The sequence below is a fragment of the Eptatretus burgeri genome, chromosome 4 (assembly GCF_056783735.1).
Source record: "Eptatretus burgeri isolate ZD-2024b chromosome 4, Ebu_testis_v1, whole genome shotgun sequence".
NCBI lineage: Eukaryota > Metazoa > Chordata > Myxini > Myxiniformes > Myxinidae > Eptatretus > Eptatretus burgeri.
This window is the reverse complement of record NC_140964.1, coordinates 129,253,123-129,268,871: the sequence shown is the minus strand read 5'-3', so window position 1 is coordinate 129,268,871 and position 15,749 is coordinate 129,253,123. Positions and strand designations below refer to the sequence as shown.

General features: G+C 35.0%; 2 protein-coding genes across 11 annotated transcripts in view; one reads left to right on the top strand and one right to left on the bottom strand.

Moving 5' to 3' along the window:
• Window positions 1-15,749, bottom strand: part of LOC147029100 (uncharacterized) — a 122,606-nt gene that overhangs the window by 32,079 nt on the left and 74,778 nt on the right. The window lies entirely within an intron of this gene.
• Window positions 1-15,749, top strand: part of LOC147029101 (uncharacterized) — an 80,431-nt gene that overhangs the window by 57,594 nt on the left and 7,088 nt on the right. For 7 of the 10 annotated variants that reach the window (XR_015056796.1, XR_015056797.1, XM_085876233.1 and 4 more), the window contains exon 3: window positions 6,645-6,836. The exons of the other annotated variants lie outside the window; for them this stretch is intronic. Coding sequence is in view for 1 of the 7 variants with exons in the window: in XM_085876240.1 (XP_085732366.1) it covers window positions 6,645-6,836 (192 nt within the window). In the remaining 6 variants the exon portion in view is untranslated. The remainder of the gene's footprint in view (window positions 1-6,644; window positions 6,837-15,749) is intronic. 10 annotated transcript variants of the gene reach the window in all.

Here is a 15,749-nt window from a genome sequence, read left to right as displayed (position 1 = left end):
ATTTTGAGAGTTATTGGGTTTCTCCTCAAAAAAGATTGAAACTAACGGGATGTTTTACAGTGATAATGTCATTCAAATATCCTCAGGAATAAATTAGGTATTAATTCACTGTGATTTGATTGATGGTGCTTATAATGATCGAATAAGAACAAATACAATATTTTCATTCAGCGCATACTCAACCCCAATTGGTTATAAATTCAATATGGAACCCAAAAATCTGGTTTATTTCCCTGTGTCAGGAAAAACCATATACAGAGTAAATTTTAGGATAACCGACCAAGATAATCGTTTGATTTCTTTTCATGGAGAAGTTGTATCCATCAGAATTCACCTACGTGAAGTTTTCCAATAAATAAATACGATGGTTATTGTGAGGAAACACGAGTTGGGAAAATATAAAATAATTACAGGGGATGGGATGTTCCTTTCCCCATACTACAAGGGTGAGGGTATGTATCTTGATAGAGGATGCTATAAACCGAAGAGACAAAGGGGTGTCGGACATCAATTTAGAGGAGATGGGATAATTGATAATCTAATGGGTATCGGTTCAACTATTCTTAAACATAAAGACCTAATTGGTTCAACTGCTTCTGCTGTGGGAAATGTAGCAGGTGCTGTAAAGAGCATAAAAGATGCCCAAAAGGATTCTCATAAATTACAAGCAATAAAAGAAATTAAGAAAGGCAAAACTCAGTTGTCTCTTCAAGAACGACAGAAAATAATTCAAATACTTGGGTCAGGGTTTCAAAAGTTTTAACATCTTTTTTCCTCAATAAATACAAGTATGGAGGCAATTGATAGTATCTATGATTTGGATGATACCATTGTCATCTCAAACTCCACTAAAAAGGAAGATTACTTCAAGGTAAATGCAATAACTGGAACAGACTTGAATGCAAATAGTACAAAAAGTTTTGAAATAAATCATCAACAAACTTATTTGAATCTATCCGAAAGTTTCTTGTGTAAATTTACATTCACTAAGGCTGGGAATAACACAAACGCTAGACTCATAAATGATTTATTCTGGAAATGTTTGATAGTGTTCATTTGTATATTGGAACACAAGAAGTTGAAGTGGTTGATTATGTTTCTGCTGTATCTGAAATGATGAAATTTACACTATATTCATTCAGTGATAGAATGGGAAAGGGGGCTGTCGAACGTTTATTTCTGATATATCAACAGGAACAAACACAGACCCTGGATATACTCAAAGGAAAGAAATGTATAATGATGATGCAAAACCAGTTAATAGTTTTACTGTGGCAGTTTCTCTTAAAGGTATATTTGGATTTTGTGATCATGATAAAGTTCTGTATGGTCTTAAAATTAGATTTCAACTACAAAGGAATGATAATGAAAATAGATTACTCTTTGGTGTAGGTCATGCTTTTGGTGATCAGAATAAATTTGTAATTGATGAAATTAGTTGGTATATTCGTGAATATACTCCTCATCTTAAAACAAAAGAGATTTTGAACAGAAGACTTAACTCAAAGAAACCACTCAGTGTATCATACCTCAAAAGAAGATATCAACATGTTAAACTGAACCAAACCACTTACACATGGAATTTGGGTGTTCTGGAAGGAAAGCCACGATATCTGTGGATCATATTTTAAAAACCAGATGGTGATACTGCTACCGATAACAATAATGCATTGAGTAATAATGCTAAGGTGAAACAACTTCGTGTTTCTCCAGATGGAACATTTTATCCATGAGATAGATTGGAAATTAATTGGGAACAAAATGATTTTGCTGAAGCATACAAGTCTTACCAAAAGGTGTGTGAAAGTAATGGAAATGAAGAAACTATTTTGGATATGACAGCATTTAAAAGTTTGTATACAATCTATGCGTTTGATCCGAGTACTCAAAAGGAAACTATAAAGTTGAATCGAGTGAATACTTCCCTATACATTGAAAGAGGAGAGATTGAAGAAGTTGATACATGTTGTTTGCTTTTGGAAGAAACAGAATTACAGATAATGGTGTTATGATTCGTCTCACATAATTTTTTGTTTAATAAATGAGTGGCAAAGTAGCAACTGGGGTATATGTTGATCAAATCATTCTTCATAAACTATCATCTTGTGTTCAAAATCAAAAGCCTTGTACGATTAACGTTAATATAATTCAGAGAAAGGAGCAGTAAGAATTGATGTTTTGCTCACAAGAGAACAGGTTAAAATCATGAACGATACTGGCTCACTTAAAATTAAAATGACAAAACCAATGTTGAAAAAATATTCAATAAGAGAGACGAGTGGAGGATTTCTCCCATTTCTAATTCCTTTATTTGCTGGTTTAAGTGCGGTTGGAGCATTCACGGGTGGTATTTCAACAGCGGTGAAAACTGCCAACAAAAGGAAGGCTCAATTCCGGGCTCAAAAAGAATTGGAAAGACAAAACAAAGAGTTGGAGAAACAAATTAGTGAAAGTGGTGTAATTGTAGATTTTGCTGAAAAACTTGAAAGTCTACCTGATAAAGTGAGATTGTTAGTTGGAGATATGCTTTCTTCTTTCGCACAAGCAGGTGTAAAATTAACTGAAAGGGGTAATGGATTATATCTTTCTAATAAATAAATGAGCATTGATGAGTGGTTTAAAGAATTTGGAAAGAATACAACATCAAATTTACAACTTGTCAAATATTGTAAGAAATTAAAAATTCATAATGTGGTTATTTTAATGAGATGAATTAACAAACATGCCTAAACATACAAAGAATATTATTATGAACTGAGAAGATAATGGGAACGGTTCTCATTGGGTTTGTATTTTTAATAGTCAAGACAAATATTATTTTGATAGTTTTGGTCTTCCACCACCTGTTGAAGTCATAAATTCTTACAGAATGGTGTTTATCAAACATTTCAAGTCCAAGAATTAAATTCCAAGTGTTGTGGTCAATTATGTCTATATGTGTTATTTCAACTCAACAACAAAAAAAAATGTTATGATATTATTTTTAATCTAATATAAATGACTTATGTTGGTAAAGATGGTTCTATCTTTTGGTGTATCCCAAGAACTGGATATTGATAAATCAAATTATTACACAAAGGCACAGGCTGAAGGACAGAAATATAGTATAACAAAAAATATTAATATGAAAAATGCTTATAAATTAAAAAATTATCCAAGCCCGACTGACGCGAATGACTTGGTGAAATTAAGCGATTTATCTCCAGGTCATACAGAATTCACAGTTCGAATTAAAATAAATTTCTTATAAAGAAGGGCGTATCGTTTGTATGAGAATAGAACAATGTGGGTATGATATGAATGATTTAGGGTAAAATTGGTCATTTAAAATTGACCTAGAACAATTACATCAGTCTCGTAAGGAAGAATATTATCCACTTGGTATGGAGAATGAGTTTTGTGGAAGCACGATTCGTAAACAACAAATAAAATAATTTAGTGAGGGTAAATATAATGGTTTTGTTGAGTTGAAATGGTTTTGCCCTTGTTTATATCATGAAAACAGAAAAAAAAAACAGGATTATATATAATAAGTAAGGAAATACAAAATGATTTAACTATGGGAAGATGGGGAGGTGTTTCGTGTCATAATATTATTCTGTCATATATTTCTAATACATAAATGACAGCAAGAAGGCTTCAAGAAAATTATCATTTCTGTGTCCAAGCATACCTTCAAGAAAAGGGTATTTTAATAAATATGTTCTACAACATAAGAATTAGGTATTTTCAATAAAAGATTGGCTTTATACTGATGTTGATAAACCAACAACTTTGGATTTAATTAAAATGTTAAATAATGAAAAAATTATAAAGTTTAGAAATTCAAAATAAATTTCATTGGTTTCCTGTTGTAAAAAATATTATTTTGGATCCAGGAATAACAAGAAATCCCGATGAATATATGCATGATATTCTATGGGGTGTAAGTGATTCAAGGATAGTAAGGTACGAGGAAGGAGTTGAAGAAGAGAGAAGAGGAGGAAAAGGATAAGAGAGAGGGAGGAGAAGGAGAGGGAGAAGAGAGAGAGAGAGAGAGAGAGGGAGGAAAGAGAGAGAATAAATAAATATGAAAATATGGAAACCAGTGAAATTTAAAAAAGATTGGGGGTATTACAGAAAATAAATAAATCTCAACGTACCGAGGGGGAAAACAAAGAATTGACAAGTCTTTTAGCAATATTTTCGACAAGACTATTGACATCGTTTTCAAGGGAAAGACATTGACGTTAATTAAAGGTTTTCATTTTTTTCTTGAATAAATGGAGGAGAGAGAAAAGACATTTCTGAGGATTCTTTATGTTTTAAAAATTAAGATTCAAATGTGCATGTTGGAAACTAAAGGTTTTTGCACTCTGTAGGAATTTTTCTCATAAATAAACGAGTTATTGTCTCAAATGTCAAAAGAAAACTAATACTAAAAAGATTTCATATTTTAAAAGTAAAAATGATAGGGTCATACAAAAAGGTACATGCTCGGTGTGTGGTTCAAAAAAAAAAATCAATCTATCTCCAAACACAAACTCGGAGGAGATATACAAAAGTTTTTATCAGGAATTAAATTTACAACTACTGGGATACCAGGGGAATTATATCTTCCAGGGTAGTCTTTCTGTGGTGCAGGCACAAACTTAGATAAAAGATTCGATGAGGCAGACAATCCTAAACCATGGAGTCAACCCATCAATAGGGTTGATGAAGTGTGCATGAGACACAATAATGATTATGGGAATACCACAACGTTGAAGGAAAAACATGAAGCCAAGATAGAAATGTTGTATAATTTGTCTCTGATACAAAATCCAACCTTGAGAGAAAAAGTTGATAGGTTCATCGTGAAGAAGATGATCAGTGCTAAATTGCAGCTTGGAAATTCAAAAAAAACTTATAGGCTCTAATGATGTCATTAAGACTGAAGAACACTTCGCTGATGAATTACATAAACCAATATTTACAAAGTTTCAGAGAAGGAAGGTTTATTCCAAGGAAGTTGATTATATCTGTACGCTGATTTGAATGAACTCAATAATGATAAGGGGTGCAAGTATGCTTTAACCGTTATTGATTTGAAGAGTCGATATGCTTGGGTTGTCCCTTTAAAAAACAAAACAGGAAATACTCTTGTGTTCGCCTTTCAACAGATATTCAATAAAAGTAAGAGAAAACCTAAAAAAATTGTGGACTGATGAGGGTAGAGTTTTTTATAACAAGACATTTATGAATTTTCTAAAAAATAACTCTTACATTATACAGTACCTTCAATGAAGGAAAAGCTGTTGTTATTGAATGTTTTAATCGTACCTTAAAAGAGAGACGATATAAAAAAATTCACACAACTCGGTTCTCAACAATGGTCATCTTTTATTCAGGATATTGTGGATAAGTATAATGACACGATTCACACATCAACGAATATGAAACCATCAGAAACATTTACAAAATTAAAATATGAAAAAGATTAATGTCAAAAAGCCTAAGTTCAAAGTTGGTGATATAGTCAGAATATTGAGATGGAAATCTCATTTTGAAAAGGGTTATAAAAAGCGGTGGACAAATGAACTTTTTAAAATTTTTGATGTAATAGATACCGTTCCTTGGACGTATAAGGTATATGATTTAGAAGGGGAAGAGATTTTAGGTTCATTTTATTCACAGGAATTACAAAAGACAAAACTAAGCGAATAATACTCATGGGAGCAATAGGTTGGCGTTTCACTCCCCTCTACTATACACCATTATGGACACTCGAGGACCAAGTCCGAGGTATATAACAGGGTTAAATTTAAAAAAAAAAAAAAAAAAAAAAAAAAAAAAATATATATATATATATATATATATATACACCGGGCGTAGTGGCGTGCGCCTGTAATCCGGCTACTCGGAGGCTTGGGTTGGAGGATCGCTTGAGGACGGGGGCTCTGCACTGGGCAGGGTGTAGAGCAGCCCGGAATCATGGCGAAACCCAAATCCTGATCCCTGTGTCGTAAGAGGCGACCAGGGTTGCGTCAGGAAGGGCATCCGGCGTAAAACCTGTGCCAAATCAGTATGCGGATCATAACGGATGATCCGCTGTGGCGACCCCTAACGGGAGCAGCCGAAAGATGAACAACAACATATATATATATATATATATATATATATATATATATATATATATATATATATATATATATATATATATATATATATATATATATATATATATATTGTGTGTCAAGGGGGACGTTCTTCGATCTGTGAACCCCAAACACAGAATCCTCAACTGAATAGTCAAGGCTTAACGTGTGTGTGTGTGTGTGTGTGTGTGTGTGTGTGTGTGTGTGTGTGTGTGTGTGTGATCATATAACAGGGAGCATAATCAACCCTAACCCTCACAATCAAAATCTCAACCCAACGCAAACCCGCCCTAACCCTCGCATTCAAAATCTCAACCCCAACCCAACACAATATCTTTTTTTAAACACGCATTTCAACAATATTTTTTTTATGTTTTTTTCTCTTCTCTTCTTCCAATTCTGTTTTTTAAGGCTTTCAAGTTTGATGAAGTAGAAAGGGGGAGAAAGAACCTTCCTGTATCTTCTTCCCAGAATTAACAAGACATTTTTTGATGTTTTTTTTCTCTTCTTCCAATTCTGTCTTTCAAGGCTTTCAGGTTTGATGAAGCAGAAAGGGGGAGTAAGAACTTTCCTGCACTTTCTTCCCAGAACTTTCTTGATATTGCTCTCATCAAGCACCATCCAACAAAGAACTACATCGATAGGTTTCGATCCCCAAGAGTCTTGGAAGAAACCACATTTCAAGTCTCCAAAATGAACCCAACTTTCCAAGTCTCCAAGGTATAACCACATTCCTGTTGAGTTTCCAAGATATGTATCACATTGTGAGTTATCAAGCCAGAACCCACATTTCAAGTCTCCAAAAATATAACCATCTATCCAAGACTCCAAGGTAGAACCACAATTTCCAGAAATATTGTGGGTTTCGGTGATAGATCTCATAGTATAACTGTGGATCATCAAGGAAAACTCCATTTTTCCAATTTTTATGCGTTTCGGTGATTGATCATAGTATAACTGGATCATCAAGGAAAACTCCATTATTCCAATTTTTATGTTGTTCAGTGATAGATCTCACATAGTATAACTGTGGATCATCAAGGAAAACTCCATTTTTCCAATTGTTATGGGTTTCGGTGATTGATCTCATAGTATAACTGTGGATCATCAAGGAAAACTTCATTATTCCAATTTTTATGTTGTTCAGTGATAGATCTCACATAGTATAACTGTGGATCATCAAGGAAAACTCCATTTTTCCAATTTATATGTTGTTCAGTGATAGATCTCACATAGTATAACTGTGGATCATCAAGGAAAACTCCATTTTTCCAATTTATATGGGTTTCGGTGATTGATCTCGCATAGTACAACTGTGGATCATCAAGGAAATCTCCATTTTTCAAAATGTCTGAAATTTGTGAGTCTCCAAGGCAGGTTCCATATTTAGAACCATCTTGGCAGAACCCTTTTCCCGAGTATCCAAGGTAGTTATTTAAACCATCAAGGCAGAACTAATTTACTGATTTTTTTTTTTTTTCAAAATTTGTGAGTCTCCAAGGTAAAACTTGTATTCTGGCTCATCAAGGTACAACTTGTTCAGTGGGTATTGTCTTGATAACTCGCAATGAGTACTCTTGCTGTAAAACTCTTTCAGTATTTTGCTGGTCTCCAAGGTATAACTCTTTGGTTGGGTCATCAAGGTTGAGCTCATTCTTTGGGTCTTGGTCATTCACAAGGTCTTCAACCAAACCGACAATTTCGCCCCAAGTTGTGGCAAAAGCAATATTTTCATTTTGTATTTCAGATACAATTTCCTGTGAGAAAAAATAATAATGTCTTAATTAAGTGATTTAATTATTAAATGATTATATGCTTAAATCAAACTCTGTAAATAGGAAAATAAAATCTTACCTCAATAGATAAGAGGTTTGAATCCAGTTCATAAACTTGAAGGTTTAGTTCCATACAAGTACAGTGAGACCCGCTTAATAGAATCACCCGTATTATAGAATCAAAATCGTTGAGACCGATTCCATTGTATCTAAATGTACACAATTTTTCCCGTTTATTAGAATCAAAAACCCGCTTAATAGAATCAGCTGCTGGCCATCCACATCGACAGTTCAGCGCCTACTGGCCGCACAGTTCCAACTTTTGCCACCAGGCAGCTGACGTCACGCTAAAAATAACATTATGCCACTACAGTGATTTCGGTAGTCATTGTACAGATAGGCAGACGGCTGACAGCTGCAGTCTAAGCACTAGGCGTGTCGTCATTTCCACGATGGACAGAAAACGAAAGCGGACGGATCGTTCAAACATTGATAAAGCACAAATCCTGAGGGACTATGACGCTTTGCCCAGAATGAGCGAACGAGAAGCTGCAGACAAGTTGGAAATTAACCAGCCGATCCTATGCAAGATTCTGAAAGATCGAGAGGCCATTCTGAAAGGTCAAGTGGATTCGTCTTCTTCTCAGAAACGCAAGCGAAGCGGCAACGCACCCGATGTCGAATCAGCAATGGTCAAGTGGATTCAAACTTCTAGAGAAAAGCAAGCACCGCTTTCTGGACCTCTGATGCGGGAGAAAGCGGCTCAGTTCGCGGAAAAGTTTAACAACAAGAAGTTCAGTGCGACAAATGGCTGGATTGACCGGTTCAAGAAAAGACATGGAATCGTCCACAAGAAACTTCATGGAGAGGCAGCGGCAGCTGACGTAGGAGGGAAACAACAATGGCTGGACCACGTGTTTCCGGATCTCGTAGAAGGCTTCACGGCTGATGAGATCTGGAATGCTGACGAAACCGGGTTGTATTTTCGGGCCTTACCAGACGGAACGTTCCTCTTCAAGAGAGATCAACACTGCGGTGGGAAAAAGCCAAAGGAAAGAATCACGGTGCTTTTTTGCTGCTCGATGACTGGTGCTAAGCGTCCTCCTTTCGGTATTGGTAAAAGCAAGAATCCACGGTATTTCAAAGGCCTCAAAACAATTCCAGTTCACTACAGAGCCAATTCCTCCGCATGGATGACAGGTTTCCTCTTCACTGAATGGCTCTGAGTGGAATCGCGAGCTTCGGCGTCATGACCAGAAAGCGTTGCTTCTCATCGACAACTGTCCGGCACATCCCCAATCACTTCAACTGTCGAACATTACTGTGGCATTTCTCCCGCCGAACACAACCTCTGTTCTTCAACCATTAGATCAGGGAATTATCCTTTCATTCAAAGCTCATTACCGCCGTGCCATGCTACGAAAAGTGCTCACTGAGATTGACAACGAGGATGGAGCAATGACAGCGAGTGACTTGGCGAAAAAGATAACGATCCTCGACGCTATGCTGTTTACGGACGCAGCATGGAATGATGTGAAGACTACCGGCATAGTGAACTGCTGGCGCAAAGGAGGAATTTTCATCGGAGCGGCAAGCGAAGGCGAAAGGGTCGAGAGCAATGACGACGACGAGTTAGCCAACCCTCTTCAAATGGATCCCGACCAATGGCAGGACTTCGTCAACATGGACGCCACTCTCCAAACCACAGACTATGATGTCACAGACGAAGCCATCGTTTCGGCAGTCCAACGCGAAATGGGAATTGCTACTGACGCAGACTATGACGCCGACACTAAAGTTGAGGAAGAGGAGGAAGAGGAGATCTCTGTCCCGACCATCAAGGAAATGATGTCTGCAGCTCAGACGATCAGGAAGAGGAGGAAGAGGAGATCTCTGTCCCGACCATCAAGGAAATGATGTCTGCAGCTCAGACGATCAGGCTTGGTTTGCTATCACATGGGTTCAGTGACATGGCCTTCCTGCGCAAACTTGACAAGGAGGTCACCGCCATTGCCACAGACTCGTTAAAGCAGGCAACAATCGACAATTTTTTCATTACAGAGAAGGCTCATCGACAAACCTATGTTGTTTTGCTTTGTAAGTACATATGTACTGTACGTGTAATTGTTTTATTTTCAGTAGTAAGTTACATTGTTTTGAGCAAGTGTGTCATATAAATCAAACTAAATGCTGAGTATTTGTCTCCGTATGTGTACTCGACATTTGATCCGCTTGATACTCCACAACTCTGGTGAACTCGGATATTAGAATCACCCGCTTATTAGAATCAAATTTGTCCGGCCCAAAGTGATTCTATTAAGCGGGTCCCACTGTAGTAGAACTCCAAGGAACTCCAAAGTCATCCCACTCAAGATCAGCACAGCACTCCATTCTCAGTAAAAGCAAAAATATGTTGAAAATCAGTCTGGGTTTGAAGGTTTTATAGAGAAAGACTGGTGGGTGTGGTTTCCTTTTTCAAAATGGAGAATTCTCTGCTGTTGAAATTTCTAAAACATAACATTGTAGAATTTTCTGGTGAATTCTTTTGAAAATCAATTAATAGGAAATGATGTAAGAGTATGTGGTCCTCACAAAAGAGGGTGGGGCTTAGCAGAAGTGGGCAGGGCTTAAAAAACTGGGCGGAGCTTCGGCATATCTCCAACTAACAATCTCGCTTTATCAGGCAGACTTTCAAGTTTTTCAGCAAATCTACAATTACACCAGTTCCACTAATTTGTTTCTCCAACTCTTTGTTATATCTTTCCAATTATTTTTGAGCCCAGAGTTGAGCCTTCCTATCGTTGGCAGTTTTCACCGCTGCTGAAACACCACCCGTCAATGCTCCAGCCACACTTAAACCAGCAAATAAAGGAATTAGAAATGGGAGAAATCCTCCTCTCACCTCTCGTATTGAATATTTCTTCAACATTGGTTTTGTCATTTTAATTTTAAGTGAGCCAGTATCGTTCAAGATTTTCACCTGTTCTCTTGTGAGCAAAACATCAATTCTTACTGCTCCTTTTCTCTGAATTGTATTAACGTTAATCGTACAAGGCTTTTGATTTTGAATACAAGATAATAGTTTATGAAGATTGATTTGATTAACATATACCCCAGTTGGTACTTTACCACTCGTTTATTTAACAAAAAAATTGTGAGACCAATCATAACACCATTATCTGTATTAATGTGTAATTCTGTTTCTTCAAAAAGCAAACGATATGTATCAACTTCTTCACTCTCTCCTCTTTCAATATATAGGGAAGTATCCACTCGATTCGACTTTATAGTTTCCTTTTGAGCACTCAGGTCAATCGTATATATTGTATACAAACATTTAAATGCTGTCATATCCAAAATAGATTCTTTATTTCCATTGCTTTCACACACCTTTTGGGAAGACTTCTGTGCTTCAGCATAATCGTATTTTTCCCAATTAATTTCCAATCTATCTTGTGAATAAAATGTTCCATCTGGAGAAACACGAATTGTTTCACCTTAGTATTATCACTCAATGCATTATTGTTATCGGTAGCAGTATCACCATTTGGTTTTAAAAAAAAAATGATCCACAGATATCGTGGCTTTCCTTCCAGAACACCCAAATTCCACGTGTAAGTGGTTTGGTTCAGTTTAACGTGTTGACATCTTCTTTTAAGGTATGATACATTGAGTGGCTTCTTTGAGTTAAGTCTTCAATTCAACATCTCTTCTGTTTTAAGATTAGGAGTATATTCACTAATATACCAACGAATTTCATCAATTACAAATTTATTCTGCTCACCAAAAGCATGACCAACACCAAAGAGTAATCTATTTTCATTATCATTCCTTTGTAGTTGAAATCTAATTTTAAGACCATATAGAACTTTATCATGATCACAAAATCCAAATATACCTTTAAGAGGAACTGCCACAGTAAAACTATTATCTGCTTTTGTATAATCATTATACATTCCTTTCTTTTGACTATATCCAGAGTCTGTGTTTGTTCCCGTTGACATATCAGGAATAAAACCTTCGACAGCCCCCTTTCCCATTCTATCACTGAATGAATATAGTGTAAATTTCATCATTTCAGATACAGCAGAGACATAATCAACCGCTTCAACTTCTTGTATTCCAATGTACAAACGAACACTATCAAACATTTTCCAGAAGAAATAATTTACGAGTGTAGTGTTTGTGTTATTCCCAGCCTTCCTGAATGTAAATTTACACAAGAAACTTTCGGATAGATTCAAATAAGTTTGTTGATTATTTATTTCAAAACTTTTTGTAGCATTTGCATTCCAGTCTGTTCCAGTTATTGTATTTACCTTGAAGTAATCTTTCTTTTTAGTGGAGTTTGAGATGACAATGGTATCATCCAAATCATAGATACTATCAATTGCTTCCATACTTGTATTTATTTTGGAAAAAATATGTTAAAACTTTTGGAACCCTGACCCAAGAATTTTAATTATTTTCTGTCATTCTTGGAGAGACAACTGAGTTTTGCTTTTCTTAATTTCTTTTATTTGCTTGTAATTTATAAGATTCCTTTTGGGCATCTTTTATATTCTTTATAGCACCCGATACATTTCCCACAGCAGAAGCAGTTGAACCAATAAGGTCTTTATGTTTAAGAATAGTTGAACCTTTACTCATTAGAGTATCAATTATCCCATCTCCTTTAAATTGATGTCCAACACCCCTTTGTCTCTTAGGTTTATAGTATCCTCCACCAAGATACATACCTTCACCCTTGTAGTATGGGGAAAGGAACATCCCATCCCCTGCAATTATTTTATATTTTCCCAACTCGTGTTTCCTCACAATAACCATCGTATTTATTTATTGGAAAACTTCACAAAGGTGAATTCTGATGGATATAATTTCTCTATCAAAAGAAATCATACGATTATCTTGGTCGGTTATTCTAAAATTTACTCTGTATATGGTTTTTCCTGACACAGGAAGATAAGCCAGATTTTTGGGTTCCATATTGAATTTATAACCAATTGGGGTTGAGTATGTGCTGAATGAAAATATTGTATTTGTTTTTTATTCCATCATTGTAAGCGCCATTAATCAAATCACAGTGAATTAATACCGAATTTATTCCTGAGGATATTTGAATGACATTATCACTGTAAAACGTCCCATGAGTTTCAATCTTTTTAGAGGAGAAACCCAATAACTCTCTAAATGAATTATCAATTGTGAAATCAACCTTGTTAATTTTGAAGTATGTTTTTGAATATCTAGAACAATATTTTTTTTGGTTCATCACCCTGTTCTTTCAAAAGACTAACAATTTCGGAAGATATTTGAGAAATCTCATGTGCTCCGGATGAAACTGTTATCGTTTTGTTTCCACTTCCCGGATTATAATTGAACTTGTCATTTTTCTCGGTTATATTAAATAAGGTCTTATAAGTTAACATGGACAATAAAGACGCCTCATATTCTTTTGTTGTCAAGTTTCAGTGGGTATGGGAATGAAGATGTGTGGTCGCTTTTTGTGAAATTAAAACGAAGGATTGTGCTTCTCATCTTATTTAATATGAGATAAAATGTCTTTGTATTGGCATTTATGAATTATTTTCATGTTCATCAACTGGTCAAAAATGGCTGATGCTTCATTAAAACAATTGTTATTTCCAGCCTTCTCACTACCTAACAACAATAACAGTCTATTAACTATTTGTGATGGGTCATTTGGAAGAAAACTAACACCTGAACCAAGGATACTTAAAGCCTGAATAATGTGTTTCTCCTTCTTATTCTTCCTACTTTTACCAGAAAGACTAACCCGATAACTAAGAGAGTCCAGCAGATCAATATATACTCTATTATCATTATTTTTCATATCCAATGGTTTATCAAAATACTTTGATTCATCCCTCACAGTTGAACCTTGTCCTCCATCTCTTGTGAGAAGAAACATTAATCTTGGAGTTAGTTTAACAGGAGGTGGAGCAGAACTCAAGAACCTTAATTCATCATTAAATATCAATACCTTTTCTTGAACAAGATGAAATATTGCTGGTTGTTCTGTTGGGATGAGTCCTGCTTTGGTTTTTGAATCCGCTGAATATTCATTGTTTTGAAGAGCATTCACAATATAATCAGGGGGTTGATTAATCTCTTTCAGTTGTTCAAATAATCCTTCATCATCATATTCTAATTCTCCTATATGTTCTAATTCATCCTCCATCATTTGACTGAAATCTTTTAACATTTAAAGTTTTTTAGGAGGATATTCTATTGTGGGAACTGTGGAAACATCTATAATTTTTTCTTGGGTAGTTATTAAAAGTGGTTTAAAAAATTTCTCTTGTTTCCTTTCTAATGCTTCTTCACCCATTAGTTTCTGTCTGCGTTTCTTCTTTATGTCTTCCTATTGTTTTACAACTTTTGAAACCAACTCTTGATGTTCCTTAACCCTTCGTGCTCTCTTTCGCTTCCATTTATTTATTGGAAAATATCATTTAATGAATTGTAAAGATCAACAGGGGAATTTTCCTTTTCTTCATCATCCAAGTAGATGTGTTCAAATAAATCCTTTTCTTTAAATATTTCATCAAATTATTTATTAACATTAATACGAGTTTTAATTTCTTCTTCACGAATACTTGCATCTCTGCTTTTAATACATCTGCGTTGAGTTTCTTCATCAACATCAAAACCGAATGATAAAATCTTAACCCCACTTAGATGTTTAATAATTCATCTCATTCCTTCTGGATTAGTTTCTAATATCCCAAGACCACCAGATTTTAGTTTCTTTAACTCATTCTTACAATGTGAATATTTTGTTGTACCAAGAGAAACCTCCTCAAATATTTGACCTTCATTCCTCAATCGCATCTGTTCCTCCACCAAAATATAGTGATAATCTTTACCTTCTACTTCTCCAGGTCTTATTGCTCCAGTTGTTGTTGATACAATGCATATCACGGGGTGTTTTTAAAGTAAATTTACAATATTCTCATTTGTACTATATAAGAACCTTGATTTATGAACGTTTTTTTTTCCAGAAGCAGATTTACCCACAAGATTTATAATATTTGTTGTCATTTATATATGAAAATATATCCCTTAATATCTCATCTTGTTTCACAACAATATATTTATATTTTTCAGTCGTGTGATTCATATAATCCCCAAATTCCTTTTTACTACATAATGTAGAACAATTGTCTCTCCAAAAATTGTTTATATCTATTGAATTTAACTTGAATAAAATAAATATTAGCATTGTTTCTGATGGAACGACGAGGAAGTTGAAAGTATGATTGACTCAGATAAATACAATTACAAGAATAATGTGTCCCTCATGTGTAGTAGCTGTCCATTACTGTTTGGTTTCTCTAATTAACACAATCATCAAAGATAACGAGGTTCTTTTTTGATTTATCCAAATCTTGGGGAGAAGGTATATCATCCGTATTATCACTAAGAATACAAGTTATCGGTTTTGATTTCTTTTTATATCTCTGTGTACCACAAAATAGTTGTATTATATCCTCAATGTTTTAATCATTTAGTTTGTTTTGAAGTTTAAATAAACCGATTATATCTTCTTTTTGAAGACCAGCATTAAAACCTTGTGAGAGTAGTTGATACTCTGGTTGAAAACTCGACTTTGTGAAAATTATTAAATTTATCATAATCTAAAAAGTTGGGAGTGAGGCCTTAATTATTTTATAACTTGGTTTACAGATACGCTGACTGTATATTTGCCGAAAATGAAATATAAATATAAAACACATTTTTAGCCTTTTATATCTATAAATTTTCCGCTGAAGGTCCAAAAGTTTCAAAACCTGAAATGTAAACGTCGGCATTGATTTTTAAAATATAATTTCGC